General features: G+C 49.0%; 2 protein-coding genes across 4 annotated transcripts in view; one reads left to right on the forward strand and one right to left on the reverse strand.

The window, feature by feature from the left end:
* Positions 1 to 3105: 3105 nt before the first annotated feature.
* Positions 3106 to 4869, forward strand: TMDD1 (transmembrane and death domain 1). The gene has a single exon (XM_061416028.1). It carries the CDS (start codon positions 3123 to 3125, stop codon positions 4020 to 4022), a length of 900 nt encoding a protein of 299 aa, XP_061272012.1. The 5' UTR covers positions 3106 to 3122; the 3' UTR covers positions 4023 to 4869.
* SCN8A (sodium voltage-gated channel alpha subunit 8) overlaps positions 4854 to 18519 on the reverse strand; it is a 196775-nt gene continuing 183109 nt past the window's right edge. For all 3 annotated transcript variants that reach the window (XM_061416027.1, XM_061416025.1, XM_061416026.1), the window contains 3 exons: positions 17540 to 17644; positions 14696 to 14966; positions 4854 to 11414 (listed from right to left, as the gene is read on the reverse strand). In XM_061416027.1, coding sequence (XP_061272011.1) covers positions 10267 to 11414; positions 14696 to 14966; positions 17540 to 17644 — 1524 coding nt within the window. In that variant the 3' untranslated portion in view covers positions 4854 to 10266. The remainder of the gene's footprint in view (positions 11415 to 14695; positions 14967 to 17539; positions 17645 to 18519) is intronic.

Here is an 18519-nt window from a genome sequence, read left to right on the forward strand (position 1 = left end):
CAGTCTACTAGCACTACCTCATGGCACTGGGGCGAGTGGGAGAAGGGCAGGTCCAGCTCTGGCAATGTGGGGGGGGCATACCAAAGAATCCAGGGGCAGGGATGGGGGGAGGGCAGGCTGGCTCTCTTCTTCCTTTACCCACGTTGGGGTTGGGGTCCTCCCCTCCAGCTGTAACCATTTCTACCTCATGTTGATGCGTGTTGTACATGGATGTATTTATCTCCTGTTTGATGACGCTCTGCAGTTCGGTCTGTCTACCTCAGAAGAGACTGTATTTTAAAAGAAAGTATGACACAGTATTAAAGCGATGACACGTGGTTTCCAGAGGATTTCTTGGGGGCAGCAGGATGTGGGGAGCCCTCTGGGAAATGCTTGAGCTTCCAGGTCTGCTGGTGCCACAGATGTGGCTCTGTGGGTGTGTTGGTTTCTTCAGCAAAACATGACCATTCCTGTTACTGTGAGTGCCTACCACACAAGTGAGGCCACCGGGGGAAAAACCTCTTGATCGGGAAGGTCTGCCTGCAATTCTGAGCTCCTAGAGGCTCAGTGTTGGGGCTGACTTAACAGCCTCTGAAGCATGAGTGATGAAGAAGGGCTTATGTGTTTGCTAAGTGAGTGAGTGAGTGGGTGAATGAATAGATGAGTGCTGAAGAGGAAGTTTCACTTAGAAGCTGGCCAGCAGCCCTTGGCCAGAGCTAGGATCATATTCGTACTCCATCCTTGGATGGAGGGAAAGGGGACAGAGGGCAGCTTGGGGACACAGTGTGATCTAGTCTTTCAGGTCACGGGATCCTTCGTCCACCACCATCTGCCAATCCCCAGACTCTGACAAGTCACAAAAAACTGGCGAGGAACATCTTGTTAAAAAGGCTGTATGGAAATGCCCATGTGAGGTTTGGACCCACAACTTCTGAGGACTTGAATGTGCTCAGCAAAATGATCAAAAATGCAGAAGGGACAGGGAAGCAGGCCCCCTGGCTTCCACTGGCCCAGGCTTAGAGCCTATCCAGGGCTTTCAGGAGCCAAAGCCTGCCCATGGCCAGATTGTATGAAGCAGTTTCCGCTTGGAGAGAAACAACTGGTGTTCCTGTGTGTGAGGGCTCCAGCGCAATGAACTACGGGTCAGCGAACCCAACCCTCTCGGCCCTTGGAGGTCCAGACCCCCCTCGCCCTCTAGGTGGTTTATTGCACACCTACTCTGTGTAGACAGCACTCAGGATACAGAAGTGGTTAAGTACAGCCTCAGTTCTGGAGAGCCCACATTACCGGATGGGAAAAGCTCAACAATGGATCATTTGAAAATACAGCTGGATAAAGCTGCTCGAGGAGGGACCTTATCAAAATTTTTATATTCTCACATCTGGCACAGTGTTTGGTGCACATAGAAGACACTGAATAAATGTTGACTAAATCCTCGAATTCATTTCCAGGAAGTGTCCTGATGGAGGATGCACAGGTTATTTCGAGAATGCCCAGAAAAGACCCTAACTCGTGGTGGTGGTGGTACTGGCGCTGGGTCAGAACAACTTCCTGGACGGGTTTGGGTGGGTTCAGCTTGACAAAGCTATGGAAGCTGGCAACTGTACCATACCTGTGACTATAGTTACAAGAGCATAAAGTGAGGGCAAGAGTGAGGGGAAGGGAGGGGAACAATGGGACCACAAGGCTGCACCAGGAGGCTCTTCCATGCCCCTGAAGAGCTGAGGCTCCTCCATGAAGCCTGTGGGGGGTGGGTGGGGAGGGGGGTTAGTCCCTGGTGGACAAGGACTGATTTGCAAGTGAAGAGTTCACACACCAACAAATCTTTACCTGAGCACCTGTTATGCACTAGTTGCTACAGGGACAACAGGTAGCCCTTACAGTCAGATGGGGCCGCTTCCCAGGCACAGCGGTAAAGAGTCCACCTGCCAATGCAGGGGACGCAAGACAGGTGGGTTCGATTTGTGGGTCAGGACAATCCTGTGGAGGAGGAAATGTCAAGCCACTCCAGTATTTCCTGGAGGATCCCATGGACAGAGAAGTCTGGTGGGCTACAGTCCACGGGGTCACAAGGAGTTGGACATGACTCAGCACACACACAGTCAAATGGGGGAGACAGTATGAAGGCAGAGCTGTAGGGTGCTGTGGGAGCAGATGGGGGTGCCTAGAGAAGACACAGGGCCAAGGGTGTGGGTGGGAGGCAGGGAGGGCATCCCAGAGAGGACTTGTCAGCTGAGCAGTGACTAAGGCAGAGCGGAGAGTGCAGTCCAAGATCTAAAGAAGCACCTGAGCTGAGCTTGCTTGGGGAAAGGAAGCGAGTTCAGTCCCTGTGTGTGGAAGCGGAGTGGGGACTTGAGGATCACTTACTGTATCCAAACAGAGCATGAGGGTTTGGATGCACTGCGGGAGGACAGGAAAGGGCAGAGTCTCTACATACTTAGTAGGTAATAAGGCTTCCCATGTTGGCTAGCGGTAAAGAACCCGCCGGTCAAAGTAGATGTAAGAGACTTGGGTTCGACCCCTGGGTTTTGAAGATGTCCTGGAGGAGGGCAGGACAACCACTCCAGTACTTTTGCTTGGAGAATCCCATGGACAGAGAAGCCTGGTGGGTAACAGTCCATGGAGTTGCAAAGAGTCAGACACCACTGAAGCAACAGCATGCAGGTAATGAGAAAATTTGGGAATTGATTGGATATAGGAAATAAGAGTAAGGGGTCTAAGGCTTCTGGTGGAGGGTGAGGGGCGGTAAATGGGATACAAGAGATGTTGGAGACCTACTAAGTTTGACAGAAATGGGCCAGCCAGGAGGCCTCCAGCGGGCATTTCAATATAAGGGGCCGGGATCCTAGCCTCCAGTCCCCCTACCGATCCCTGGGTATTGAAAACTCACTTCAGCCCCCGGGGTTTTGTGAGATCTTCCCCTCGAAACTCCTGTTTCTGGGTGTTAGGAGATCTTCCTTCTACAAGTTGTGTTGGAGGACCCCTTTCTCATCCCTGGATGTTCCCCCCGCCCCTAGTCCCTGGATGTGGGAACCTCGTTCCTCCCACCCATCCGTGGATGTTGGCGCCCCCCCCCCCCCCCCCCCCGCGGGCATTCGGAGCTCCTCCCCCCACAGTCGCTGGATCGCAGTCACCGCCCGACGATGGCGGTACGGGCTCCGGCGGGGGCCCTGGCGCTGGCGCTCTGGGTCTGGGCTTTGGCTCCGGCGGGGGCAGTGGACGCCATGGGCCCTAACGCGGCCGTCCGCCTGGCCCAGCTGCTAACCCCGGAGGAGTGCGGCCACTTCCAATCGCTGCTGAAGGCGCCGGAGCCGGACGTCGAGGCTGAGCTGGCCAGGCTTTCGGAGGACCAGCTGGCGCAGCCCGAGCCTGTGCCCACGTCGGCGATGCCAGGCCGACGGCGGCGGAGGCGCGAGGCAGCGGGGAAGCCGGCGGCCGAGCCTGCCGACATGTCCGACGGCTGCCGGGAGGGGCTGGCGGCCTGGCTGGCTGCCGAGGCCCCGTCCTTGTCGTGGGACCGCGTGGCCCGGGCCTTGCGGCGCAGCGGCCGCCCAGACGTGGCCCGGGAGCTGGGCAAGAACCTCCACCAGCAGGCAACACTACAACTGCGCAAGTTCGGGCAGCGCTACATACCCACCGCCGACGCCCCCGCTGCCCCCGTCCCGGCCCCGGCCCTGCGTTCCCGCCGCTCCTCGGTCCCCGAGCCCAACTGGGACGAGCTGGAGCTGATCGTGGAGAGACTGCCCCAGGGGCCGTATCAGCGGAGCCCCGCGGGCTGGGCCGGGCCGCTGGCTCTGGGCTTCCTCACCGGCTTCGGGGGGGCGCTGGGCGCCGGGGCGCTGCTCATCCTACTCATTCCGTGGATCACCGGCGGCGATGGCGACTGGGTGCGGCTGGGCAGCCCCCGGCCGCCCAGCCCGCCCCTGCTTCGGTCCGCCAGGGCTCCTGGCTGTGGGGAAGCGGAGCCACTCTTGACTGCAGAGCCGCTGGCGTCCCCGGCGGCCTGGGCTGCAGGCGGGCCCCATACTTCCTTGCCTCTGTGACTCCAGCTGTGAAATGGGAGCACAGACCTGGTGGCGTGCCGCTTTTGACATATAAAAGTTACAAAACACGTAAAGGTGGGAACGATCAGTTTATCTGTTGGTTGGAAATGACTGCATAGCCAGTGGGGCTGCCAGTGGAAGAGGAGGGGCTCAGGTGCCAGTCTGCCGGCTAGGGTAGGGGAGGCAGGCCCTCCCAATTCGCGTCAGCTTTAGTTCCTTCATCTTGCACTTACTCTTCCGCTAAGAGCTACCATTTATTGAGCACTGTGTGCCAGGCCCTAGGCTAAGCAGTTACATAATTTGTTACCCTCTTTAGAAACCCAAGAAGGAAGGTGTTATCTACATTACACATAAGGAAACTGGTCACAACTATTAAGTGGCATAGTCAGGTGTTTGAATGCAGAGCTGCTTTGAACCAAAAGTTTGAGCTCAGAGGGAAGGATCTGTGAGCAGCAATGGAGCTGGGGCAAAAGGACACAACGAGATGCAGAGCTTGTTTACTCTGAGGCCCTGCTGGAGCTGCGCCCACTTCCAGGGGTTGCTGTGCCCACTTCCAGGGGTTGCTGTCTCCAAGCTGCTTTCTCCACTCAGGCAAGGCCTCCTGAACCTTCCCTGGAGTCCCAAACTCTCCCTACCCACCTGAGTGGGTGGGGCACTGCCAGCCCCACTGAGGGAGCTGAGCCTGGGTGAGCCCCCACACCAACTTCACTCAGACTGTGGTCCCACCACGGAGAAGGACAGCAGATGCCTTGGGGTCCTGCTGGGTGGGCACCCCTGGGCCAAGGGGCTCCGGTGTGCGAGTAATGACAGAATGACAGGCCAGTCCAAGAGGAGAGTTGAAAACAAGATTGACGTAACCCTTTATTGCAAATTCTAAAGTAAAAAGATGTACAGTACAAAGTAAAATTGAAATTTCAGACTATAAACTTCCAATCCACTTATACATTCTCATTTCTCAAGCACTTCTGCCATTTCCGCATAAACGGAACAGGGAACAAGTCGAGTGGGTGAGGGAAGGAGATACAGCAAGGGTAAAAGAATTGTGTCTAGAACAATCACAAACCCCAGAAGCAAGTGAAAGGAAAGACATTTTCTCGACCTGCTGTCCTGGTGATGAGAAGCGGGGGTGGTTGGAGCAGTGCAGTTTAAAATGGCTCTCAGAATAGCAGCATTTATGGTACCATTTCATCTTCTGGAAGTCCAAATAAATACTTTGCCCTTCCCTAGTGCCTTTGCCTCTGTATCTCAAAAAACACTTTACAAAACATTTAGTTAAAGCCTCACAACACCCCTGTGAGGTAGGTCAGTATTATTATCCCCATTTTACAGACGGGGAAACTGAGGCACAGAGAGGTTAAGTGACTTGCCCAAGGCCACACAGCGAGTCAGTGGTTGAGCTAGGGATGGAACACAGGAGTTCTGTCCCTTCTCTGGAACCACTGGACCGCGCTCCCCTTTACCTATATACATTCTTCACACACACACACACCACACGTGCACACCCGCCCACCCCACCCCACTTAGCCTCTATGTACAGCAAACAGCAGTGGGGGGCAGGGGCAGGGGGTGCCTCAGGAGCGTTTTGACAGGAAATCTCGGTGCTCTTGGAAGGGGAATCCAAGAAAGCACAATGCTGAGCCACAGCCCAGATGGCAAAACTTGGGCCCCTCCCCACCCAGACTCCCTCTTCTCTCCTGATGTCCCCCCTGGCTGGCTAGCTGCAGCCAATTCTTTAGGGGGTGGGGGTACCTGAAAATGAACGAAGCTTTTTGCAAAACTTTGGGCAACATCTGAGAAAAGAAAGAGGCATCATTACAGAAGATGCCCAGGACTCAGTCACTAAGTCACAACCGTGGCCATCTAACCTCCACAGCAGGCCTGGAGGCTGGGGGCCAAGAGGGGAGGATGGGGACTGACCTACCAGCCATCTCTCTCCAGAGCGGAGCTCCTGGAGCAGACTAGAGTGGGCACTTCAAAATCCTCCTGAGTGTTCCTGGACTGGGAGACGTGGCCTAGAGAGGGGTGTCCCCAAAGCGGGGCGGGGTGGTGCCAATGAGACCAGCCGAGTCTGCTGGTTTGTGGGTGGGGGAGATGGAGGGCAGGGCCCAGCAGTAGCTAGCAGAGTGGAGGCTGTTGGGCATTGTGCTCGCCCGAGCTATGGGGCGTTGGAATGGTCTTCTTAAAATACTGGTGAAAAAGGCAGGAGTAAGGCCAGTCCAGCTGGGTTGGCTGGCATCATCTCTGGGGGCTCTGCCGGGGGTGAGGAACAGGTATCAATGGGCCTGGAAGCAGCGGCCCAGCAGGGGGAGGAAAGCCACACGCAGTGGGTGAGTGGGGACCTGGGGAGATCAGGACTTTGCTTTTCTCTCCAATCTTGGCTTTTTAGCCAGAACTTTGCAAGAAATCCCCATTTCTCTCCCTTTCGTTCCCCTCCTTTCCCCAAATGTGCTAAAGTCCCACTTCCCAGGTATAAAAAATATTGGGAGAGTCAAGCAACAAACGCACACCAAGACAGGCTTCCCTTGTACAGTAAAAAGGGTCATTTTTATTTTGTTTCCTTTTGGCTTATAGAAGTGATGTACTTTTCATCACGTCTTGGTTAGAGCAGTGCTGGCCTCCATGCATTCACTTACACTAGTCTTTACTATTGGTCTTTTACAAGCTTACGTTGGTTGCAGCAAAAAATGAGAGAACTCTGGGCATCGCTGTTCCAGGGGCTTTGACTGGGAGTTTCTGTTAATCTCTCCTCAGTCAACTTCTGATGCCAAGAGTGGCTCATTCAGAGGGGTGGGTCCAAGGCAGCTGACTTGGGAAGTGTCTCCTGCTCTCGCCCTCGGCTTTAAATGACGGAGTCTCCTCATCCTAAGCAACGAGGAGGTTAAAGAAAAGAAGAGGGGAAAGTGTTTTTCACACACAAACCAGCAACCATGTCAGCTGCTGCTCGGTGGCTTTGGCTCTGCGTTTTAAATTAACAGCATCACACATGTCTTTTTGCTTTTTGTCCTTTTTTTAAAGGTGGATTCTGGAGTATAAATACTGCACCAAGGACCTGGCTACAAAAAATAAATATTTATATCATATTTATATATCTATATATATATATGTGCAGTGATACTGTGGCTGCTGCTGCTTTTTGATTGGCTTTGTTAATATTTGGCAAAGCGTTGCCACTTATCCACTGGGTGAAGACGTGCGAGAACGCCTTCATGACTCTTTCAGTTCAATGCCTGTTAACTGCGGGTGTAAACTGCTGGTGATGGTGTCACTTACTACCAAAGAAGTGTGGAGCAGGGCGGGTGAGTGCGAGAGTGCGTGAACGAGTGGGTGGGTGGAGGGCCATCAGGTGGGGAGAAAGAAGGTGGGAAAAGTTTTTAGAAACCAACAACAAAAAAAGTGAAACTTCAAATACAGTGGAGGTGGCTTCTTCCCTATGAAGCTGGCTGATGGGTGTCAGATACCAAGGCCTGTGTGTGTCACTGAGGAGACAGCCTGCTGGGTGGGGAGAGCAGGGCCTGGGGGAGGAAAAAAGGTCAGAGCTCAAAAAATCTCATTAATATGCTCTAGTAGCTTAATGACATCACTAGCACGAGCACTTGGAGGACGGAGCGGGATCTTATAGCTCTGTGGCCCATCTCAAGACCTAAGAACAAGAACAATTATGAAGTTTAGCCAAATCTTGCATAGAAGTGGTTAGAATTTATTGCACATTGGAACAAAAATATATATATTTTTTTGTTGTTTTGGAAAAGACCATTAGCAATAAAAAATTTTTTGTCTGTCTGTCTGGTTTGGGGATGTACATTGGCTGACAGCATCTAAATTCTAAGAAGAAAGAAAAGTATAAAAAATAAAAATAAACATGACAATGGCATAAGCCAGAAGCCATTTCCTATTTAATAAGTTAATACTTTGTATTTACAAAAAGGCATGCCAATAAAATAAAATGATATATTACAGTATTTATAATTCTCTTAAAAAGAATAACCACACGTCAGCTTCTGTTTTGTGCTGTTTACAATGTAGCCTGTACATGTTACTATACATTCATCCTAGCAGTTAGCAGGGTCACTGAAGAGAATGCCTTCCCAACCTGGAATCGGGTGTAGTACAAAAAGTTCTACGGATGACGTCGCAGAAGCAGGCTTCTGAGAACTGGACAGAGTTTCTAACGGTCCAGCAAGATAGGAAGCTCTGCTTACTGACTGGCTGTGGTTTGTTCTATGCAAAACTAGTCAGGTGGACTGTGAAATTACATCCAAAGTGCTCCTACTGCAAGGCCGATTGGTGTGTCTGACTATGGGTTGTTTTTTCCCCTCTACCGTATGGTTCAGGAAGAATTCATTTTGATTTGGTTTGCATGCTGAAGTCTCTCCTCATTCTTTGAATCGACTTCCTGACACATTCACCTGCAGCATCTTAGCTCTGAAATCTAGTCATCGGATGAGAAACCCCTGGACTAAGAACTCTCTTCCTGGAAGTGGGAGATAGAACAGAAGCTATGACGCTCCCCGCCAAAGCCACCCTCCAATGACAATGTGCAGGTCGCTAAGCAGATGGCGAAACTGGCTGAAAGGGAATGTGCTGGGGAAGCTGGAAGTTCTTAAGGATTCATATTAAATCGCTTTCTCATGAGAACCAGTGCAATAAAGAAATCAAGTGGGCTGGGTTCAGAGGCGGCTCCATCTCTCCTGAGGTCCCACCAGTGATCATCGATTCTAATAAGAAATGAAAGACACCACAGCCATAGCTCAGCGCTGCTGCCCTCACTCACCTCTGTGGGTAAAGGAAGCCCTGCATGGTGCAAGAATGTGATGCGGGCAAGAGGAACTGTGCAGCAACTGAGCTTGTGACAACCACTCCATAGAAGAGAGAGGCCCGTTCGGAATATCTAAACCCCCTCCATGTGGACCCCAGCCCGGAGAAAGCCACAATGCAGAGGACATGATATGGATGAAGTGAGCACCCCTTTACCCCCAACGAAAGGTTGTTTTAAGTTCCCCAAATGACCTTCTAGAGATAACATGCTACTCTGAATAGCACTTTTATCTCTACCCCCCAAAAGTGTCAGTTCTCCAGTATGAAGGCTAAACAATCATAAATATTGCAAGATATAAATGAAAAAAATTTTTTTGATTTTTGTTTTTAGCCCTAAGATTTGGTTTTACAGTGACATTAATACAAGCCATTCGAGATCAAAGTTTCCCCACGTATGGGACACAGAGCAGCATTAAAGAGTTCATCTTTCAAAATGTGCAACAATGGCTGTATGTTAGAGATGTCTGTTAAACATATACACACAACGGATCCATCTGCTTGTTGGACTGGGTTTGTTTTTTTTTGTTGTTGTTGGTGGTGGTGGTCAATTGGTTGGTTATGTTTCCCTACCCAGAAGGTGTATGAAAGACTTCTAAGAATTCAGAAAGAATTACAGCGGGCATGGAATGCTTACCATTTTTTCTCCAAATACAGTGAACGGTGCAGGGCTGGGTCCTGTCCAAAGGCTGACCCAGTGCAGGGGACAGGGTTAGTAGTGTCCTGTGGTGTATGGTTCTCATGCATGACTCCTGATCACGGCATGCCATCATGCAAATCATTTCTACGCATTGAACAAACACAATGTTTGGAATCGGCCTGAGCAAGTCCTCCTCAGCCTGAAGAAACCTGATTGTTTTCCCCCACCCATCTCCAAACCACGTGAAGCCCATGTGGAGAAGATGCGGCATTATGTCAAAGAAACTGACAAGTAAATGACATGGGCTAAATGTGAGTGTGTGTGTTTTTCCTTTTTGCTGCTTAGCTTAACTAATGTAAGAATGCAAATAGAGTTTGCATGAACAAACAAACTTTTAAAGTGATGCTTTCTGCTTCTGAGAATCAACAAAATAAAAAACAAACAAAAAAAATCCATCTGGCTGCAACGGAAATACACTGGTCCCGGCAGCCTGACCTCTGTTTTATGTATCCTGTTAGTTTTGTCCTAAGTTGCATTGACTGATGTGGAACATGCAGTAACCACCTGCCCAAGCATTAGAAAATCTGTGAGTCCAGGGAGCAGGGTCCTTTGCCCTTGGCAGGTCACTGCTCAAGATGCAACCGTGGTACGTGGTAAGCAGACTACGTTTGGTATAGATCTTCGGGATAAAGTGTCTCCACAGCTGTTCTGCATTGATAATATTCAGAAGTTTGTAAACAATCTTTCACTTGCAAGTTTTAAGTCTGTACAATGTTGAATTTTTGCTTTCCTCTAACACTTGGATTCTCTGACCTCTTTTTGTCTTTTGGCTCTTTCCCTTCGTCCTTCCTCCGCCCGTTGCTGTTTCTCCTTCTCGGGTTTAGTCACACTGTCATAGGAGGGGAGGGAGGCTGTGGATGGGGTGCTCTCTTTTTTCTCCCGGTGTGTGCCTCCATTCTCCAGCTTATTGGAAGTTGTCTTTTTGCAGATGAAGCCCCGCCTGGCTAAATGTCCCCGGTAGGCACGCTGCAGGACCACTGCTGATACCTCTTCCTGCTTGCGCCGCAGTGTGGTCGTGATTGGCTCATAAGACACTTTGGAAGGATTGGACGCCACGAACCTCTCCTCCATCTGTTGCCGAAGGATGTCCAACTCCCCACTATCTCCCAGGACCCGCTTGGTGAAGGCAAAAAGGATGTCCAAGCAGTGGATGCGATCCCCGCTGACCATTGGCAGATCCATGGCGATGAGCTCAATGGTGTTGGGCTTGGGCACGCGGAGGGGATGCTCCAGGGCATCTGCAAAGTCTGCCAGCTTACAGTACTCGATGAACTGGGTAGCATCGGGGTCGAACTTCTCCCAGATCTCATAGAAGGTCTCAAAGTCGTCCTCGCTCAGAGGGTCTGCGCTTTCCTCTGTGGCTACGCTGAAGTTTTCCAAGATGATGGCAATGTACATGTTCACCACAATCAGGAAGGAGATGATGATGTAGCTCACAAAGAAGAAGATGCCCACTGAAGGGTTCCCGCAGTCTCCTTTAAAGCCACTCCCTGGGTGTTCCTTATCCAAATTGCAGTCAGGGGGGCGGTTTAGGATGGGCAGCAGGAGGCCGTCCCAACCAGCCGACGTGGTGATCTGAAAGAGGCAGATCATGCTGTTGCCGAAGGTCTCAAAGTTGAACATGTCATCAATGCCAGCCTCGTGCTTCACGTATGCAAAATTAGACATCCCAAAGATGGAGAAGATGAACATGACCAAGAAGAGCAGAAGGCCGATGTTGAACAGAGCAGGCAAGGACATCATTAAGGCAAAGAGCAGGGTACGAATTCCCTTTGCGCCTTTGATCAGACGCAGGATGCGCCCAATACGGGCCAATCGGATGACTCGGAACAGGGTTGGGGAGACAAAGTATTTCTCAATGATATCAGCCAGGAACATTCCTAAGAAGTGGAACGGGAGATATGTTACTGAGATTGGAAATGCCCTTTCTCTTTACTTATGTCATCTGGCACTATGGAACCCTTAACTTCAAAGGACTTTATAGAGTGAGTGCCTTACTAGTCAATCTGAACTCTCATAATAAAAAAAATTTTCTCAAAAGAAAATCACATGTTTCAAACATATAGAAAAGCAGAGAAAACAACAGCACCCAGAGACCACATCTGCTTCCACTCATCACCTCCAGAAGCACCCACTATCCTGTAGATGGCATGCATCATCTCAGTGTCTTCATAATTTTGCTATGTATGAAAAATATAGGTAGCAGCCTACAAGGTTTAAGGAATTATACTGTATCTATCTTTCTAGATCTCTAATTTCCCTTAAATTTTTTTTTCTTCTAGATCTCTAATTTGCTTTTGAAACCTAATATTATGTTTCTGAGATTGATCTTTGGTATTAAATTTGGGTTTTGTTTTTTTTTTTTCAGATTTGTCTGTGCATAACTTCCTGAGATGTTATGGATTCTTCTCCAAAATGCTGTCAAATTGCCACATTCACAAACAGTGAATGAGAAGTCCTGGCTCCACCCTGTGGTTGCAAAATCTTAGTCTGCTAAGGTCACCAATTCTCAGGGCATTTTCTTCCTGGCTCTAGAAAGACATTTTTGGTTTCTCATGGCCCCATGTCCCTATCCCACCAAACTAGCCTGCAAACTAAAGGGACTTCTCAGGAGTGGTTTTTAACACACAGCTTCTAGATTTTGTGTTTAAAGTCATAAATCAGAAACCAGTATCAGCAGATAAAAATGTCAAGGCATTAATAGGATATGAAAGTAGGGGGCAAAACACACATATCAAAGGGCCTGTTTCTGTTCGCATTCCTCCAGGGGCCCACCTCCACCAGACCACTTGCCTTTAAAACTACAGAGCGAAAATGGGAGGGTCACGGAAGGAAGAGGCAATGAAACGGCTGGGAAGTGACAAAGAAGGGCGGCAGTGACACCACGTGCTCTTCCTCCAGTGTCCTCTCCTGTTTTAGAGCCCCCCATGGGATAGTGTGAGCTTCATTTAAAGAAAGAAATATCCCCCAATCCTGGGGACTCATAAACATGGGGGCAGGGAACTGCAGAAGACTTAGTTGAAGGTTTTATGCTAGGAAAGAGTCTTAACTCTCAGAAGGGACAAGGCGCTGGAAGTGCACACTAGGCAGACAACATGCTGGGGTCTTGTCTGGAGCTAGAATCTCGGGAGGCATTTGAACTTTCAAGAAAATCTACTTCAGCTGGGACCCAAGAGGACTTTCTCAGCTCTCCTCTGTTTACCTCTCAATTAAGTCATAACCAGCGTAATGCAGGTGATGTCTGTGTTCCATATATGATGGAGAGGAGGCTTCAGAGAGAAGACGATGCCTGAGTAAGGTTTTGTAGGACCAATGTTTTATTGTGCCAGAGAAAAGTGGGGAGAGATAGGCAGGCAGCTATCGAGGCAGTGGAGTCAACTTTTAAGAGGTTCTCTAGGAGGTGCCTACAAGACCCAGTGCTGGGCTTCCCTGGTGGATCAGACGGTAAAGAGTCTGCCTGCAACACAGGAGACCTGGTTCAATCCCTGGGTCGGGAAGATCCCCTGGAGAACGGGATGGCTACCCACTCCAGTATTCCTGCCTGGAGAATCCCATGGACAGAGGAGCCTGGTAGGCTACAATGGGTCGCAAAGGGTCGGACACAATTGAGTGACTAAAACTTTCATTTTTCACTTTCTAGGAGGTGCCAGGGTAAGTTTTACCCCAACGCCTCTTAATTTAAAAAGATTTTTTCCTACACTTTTGTTTCTGAACAAATTAATGATATTAAAAAAAAATCCCAAGCATCAAGAGAAATACTTCTTCCTACTTCTTTTCAAGTACCATCTGAAAATAGGGGGCATGGTTTGATCTGTGGGTTTTCCATCCCACTCAGTGATGGGCGGGCAGAAAAAGTTCAAGAACAGTGGTCAAGGGCAGCATCATCCAAAGTGTGTTTGGTGGGAGGTTTCGGGTGTGGAGCTGAGGCCAGGGCCGGGCTTGCTTGCTCATCAGCTGCGTGTCTCAGTAACTGCTCTGTGCCTTGGCTCCTTAGGATATTTACAGGGCTGTTTGATGACTGCATGAATTAAAACATGTAAAGCGCTTAGAATGATGACTGGCACAGAGTATATTCCATTGAAGTCTGAGAAACATTATTATTACTTGAAAACAGGGTGTTGTGATTGGATAAAGGTGGGATGGCATTTTAAACAGAATTATTTACCCCAAGACTTCCAAGCGCCTCCTGTGGGCTAATGTGCCCTGTGACCCTCTGAAGGGAAATGCAAAGTACAGTGTTGCCCAAAGTAGTTTCATTATGGGATTCTTTCCTTGAGGAGAAATATGTGAGATTACGCAACACATTTTTGGACATGGTGGTCTGGAGGACAGGACTAGACAGCGGGAGGACAGTTGCCTTCTGGTGGCCAAAGTCACCACCTCAGCTCTGGGACCGGTTCCCTGTCTCGGGCACTCTGGCTTGAGTCAAACCCACCTGGGACCAAGGCAGTGTGGCATCATTCGAGAAGCCTGTGAGGAAGGCAGGGAAATTTTGAGGAGGGTGGTCAATAGGACAGCATTTCCACTGCCTGCCAGGACACCAGCCCTTCCAGGCCCTTTGTTGGTTAAAACAAATGCCACAAAGTCACTGCTAAAAACCAACTTGAATTCTGTCTCTGCCACCTCTGAGTTGAGTGACTCTGGACATCTTCACAGCGAAGATAATAAAATACCTTGATTCCTGGGCTGTCATAATGAGATAACACAAGTGAAGAAACTCTCCAACTACTCAGCACCATAAAATTATAGTAAATGAGTGTTGGCAACAGCCGAAGTGTTGACACAGCCACCATCACCAGAATTCTCATTAACATCCAATGTAACAATCTCTTACCAGGGCTTTTTTCACGTTACACTGCTACTGATAGATTTTAAAATACAATTTTTTTTTCCCTGTTAGAATGTAAACTCTTTGAAAGCAAGAACCAAATCCAATCTTTTCCCCCTCTTCAACCACAGAATTTGGAATCCAAGACTACCGTGAACACTCACAGACACTCGCTGACCCATGTCAGCGATGTGGGCAGCCCCACAAGATGACTGAGGGCACCATGGGGGTAACCCTGCGGGCCCCTCGGCCGCATGTCATCCGCTGCACTCCCAGGAATCCCATCCTCAGGGTCCGCCGGGTCCCCTCCCCTGCCCCTCCTGCCCCACTCACCCACAATGGAGAGGATGACCACCACGAAGTCGAAGATGTTCCAGCCAATGGTGAAGTAGTAGTGCCGCAAGGCAAACATTTTGAGCACACACTCACAGGTGAAGAAGATGACGAAGACCAGGTTGATCCAGTAGAGGATGTTCTCCATCTGCTTGCTCTGAGTATCTGTCTCCACCATCATCGTCACCATGTTAAGGCAAATGAGCATCATGATAACAATGTCGAAGGCTTGTTGAGTGACAAAATCAAAGACGATCCCTTGGATTTTGTTCTGGGTGGGGAGGGAGGAAAGACAGAAAAGGCTTCTTGAAAACCTTCCCCAGCAGACTGTGGGAGCTGCCTCCCTGTGAATCCAAGTTCTCTCTGCAACCGAGAAAGGTTGCAGTGCTGGCCGGCAGCAGGAAGTGGACAAAGACTACCGTCAACGTCCCCTCATCAAGAGCTCTTTGAAATCACCACTCTTTTCTTTATGCCATCACATGCTTCCGTGTGCCTTCCTGCGTCTCCAGCTGTCCCTTTTTGGTCTCATTGCCGGCCATTTCTGCTCTCCCTTCACCTCTTCTTCCTTCCCTGGAGAGCTCACGTGCCATCTTTTCCTACTGCTCACACATTACCTCTACATTTAGTTTCCCAAGCGTTTTCTCGTCCAGCTTGTAGCTTTCCTCCGAACTCCTGGGCTGTTTGCTTGGCACTGCATAAGCATCTTGAGCTCAACAAGTCCTTTCTCCCACCATCCCCCAACCTGCTCCTTTCTCACTGCGATTATTCATCCAGTATCTAAGCCAGAAATCTAAGGGTCATTCTTGCTCTTCCCTTTCCCTCATCCCTCATTCAACGCACTGCAGGCCCTGTTGGTTCTTCCTTGAATTCATCCACTTCATTCCACTCCTGTCGCCCTGCTCTAGCCTAAGCCACCAGTCTTCCCTCTGGACCTCCAGAAGGGCCTCCTGATTGGTCTTCCCGCTTATTCTCTTGCCCTTATCCAACACAGTCTCCACGCAGTGGCAAGTGTCGATTACTTAAAAACAGAAATGGATCACATCACTCTCCTACTTAAAACCTCTCACCGCTTTCCCATCAGGCTTGCAACAAAATTCCTCTGGTTAACCTGGTTTAAAAGCGCCTACCACAGTCTGGTCTTGCTCACCTCACACCCCCCACCTCTAGTTCATCACCACCTGGCCACACTAATATTTCCCACTTTTAAGGCCTCATTTGCTTTTCCAGGATCTCGTTCCCTGGCATTCTGACTCCTTTTCATCTGCTCAAATAGACCCAACTCTGTTGGAAGAGATCCTCCACGCCAGGCTTCCATTATTTTCTATCATGGTCCTTCAGTGCATTTTTTTTTTTCTCACAACATTCCACATTTTATAATTACTGTTGGTTACTTATTTATTATCTGTAGCCCCACTATACTGTAAGCTCCATGATGGTGGTGCCTAAATTTTATCACTTTTTGCATAGTGCTTGGTACACAGTAGGAGATCTGTAACTCTTTGTGGAATAACTATTAACACTTCCTACCACACTGAGCATTTCCGTTAGTGGGGGAGAAAACACACGCAGGCTCCCATGTACAAAGTACTGAACAGAGCTTTAGAAATGTCAGCCCTCTTCCATTCCCTTTGGCCACACTTCTATCACACTGTGGAAACTAACATCAAAGAAATAATAGAAAACGTTCTCTTTCTTAAGAGCTCCCTGATTTTTTGGGGTACCTAGGCACTTAAGCATATGCTTCTTCTTAGGATTACTTAACTTGGTGGTTTTCAAACTGTTCTGCAGTGAGGAAGGGCTTTCCTCGCCCTCAGAAATTGGGGAGAGGAGGTCGCCAGGAATAGGGTATGTGGGGCTAAGTCAGGAAAAGGCTCTCAGACACCCATTCTTGTTTTTTGCTCTTCTCAGAAGACTGGCCCAAAACTGGGACTCCCCTTCTTGACTCAAACAAAATAGCCCCACTTTTATTTTTACAAATTAGGTTGTCAGGTACGCTTTTAAGAGTTCTGCTGTAGGTTTTTAAATTTTTATTTTAAATAAAAAGTTACTTTAAATAAAAGTTACAGAAGATGGAACTTTGAGCCTGGCTTTTGGGGGTCACATCCCACCTAGCAGGGTGTACGGCTTCAGGAACATAGCATCTCCTACTTTGAAGCAAGAGGACAATCCCCAACACAAGGGCCATGCAGAATCCCTGTCCCCAAGTCTGTTTTACAAAAGGCTCCATTCAAGGGAGGAAATCAGGCCATCTGACTTCCCTAGTTTCACCTTCTCCTGCTCTCACAAATTATTTTCACTTTCAGGCACATCCCTGCAAAGACTTACTTGTTAAGGAGAGCATGGAGAAAATAATGACCAAATCCTATCTTGTACTTATAGGAAAGAGATCAGCTTTCACTGCACATTCTGCTGTTAATTTTTAGGTGGTCTCTTAAAACAAACATCTCTCTACCAAGGCAAGAGCCAATGTGGTCAACATGTCGATTCTCTGTTGCCACCCAAGGAAGGCTCCGAGAAAAGGCTGGGTGCAAATGCAAAGATCACCCCATACCATAACCCATCCTCCCTTCTTCCTCAGATCTTTTCGTTTTTGGCCACTCCACATGACAGGGTCTTAGTTTCCTGACCAGGGACTGAACCCGTGCCCTTGAAGGTGAAAGCACAGAGTCCTAACTACTGGACCGCCAGGAAATTCCCTTCCTTAGATCTTGTGGATGGACAGCGAGGGGCGGACTGGAGGGCACAGGCCGCCCCTCATTTGCCCCCTCCTTTCTCTGCAGTAACTCCGCTGTGTCTTTCTTCATATGGAGTCTCACCTGCCCTGGGCCGGTACAGTGAACTCACCAGAGGGCGGGGGATGGGCTTCTGTGGTTTCTTTGAGCCCAGCTTTTTCATGGCATTGTAGTACTTCTTCTGTTCTTCGGTCATGAAGATGTCCTGACCTCCAAAGTAAAGGAGGGAAAAAGAGGATGCGCAATTACAACTGGCTCTTACATGCTGTAGGTGCAGCCCTGGGAACCCGGAAGGCCTTACGCCCTTCACTGTAAACCAGGGGTCACCCTCTTAAGCCAGAGGTCAGTTTAGCTAACGGCTGTCCCAGAGTGAGGAAGACCTGACAACTATTCTAACTCAAAAATATACCTGTCTTTGTTTTCAGGTTGGGATTTCTGAGACCTGCTAGGAGATGGGAAGGAAGGAAGGAAGAGAATAGACTGACAGACCCTCAGGGAAGGGTAAATTTGAGAGCTATGATTCTAAACGCATCTTCATAAATTTTGGGGGGCCTGCTTCCTAATACAATTCTTAAAAAAGACATTTTAAAATGAAAGGAAAAAAAATAAATAAATAAAATGAAAGGATTTTCAAGTTCTAGCTAGTGGCCCATTTCTGACAATATTAAAAATTTAGAAATCTTGGTGGGAGCAATTTGAGAAGTTCCTTGGAGTCTGTTGGGACAGACTTGATTTAGAAAATGAATGACAAGAGTAATCTTTTCAATTTGCTTTAGAAAAAGTAACCATCTGGGACAAGTGAGGAAGGAGCTTTCCAAGGTTGATCTCTCAAATCCCAAAGTGCTGGTGGTCCAGGGAGGAACAAAGATAATGCCAAAACGAGACAGTTTCTACTTCTAACTTAAGCTGTTCATCTGCTGCTTTCCTTCTCAGCTGTTGCTAGACCCTCTGGGACCCAACCTCCCTCTGGTGGGAGGTCAAACCCAGTAAAGAGCCTCAAGAACTGCTAGTAAATTTGGTACCAGTAAATTGCTGGTTTGGTCTAATAAGTGTGGAAAACCTCACACTGCAAAATCCAGCAGAAGACAACGA

The sequence above is a fragment of the Bos javanicus genome, chromosome 5 (genome assembly GCF_032452875.1).
Source record: "Bos javanicus breed banteng chromosome 5, ARS-OSU_banteng_1.0, whole genome shotgun sequence".
NCBI classification, from domain to species: Eukaryota; Metazoa; Chordata; class Mammalia; order Artiodactyla; family Bovidae; genus Bos; species Bos javanicus.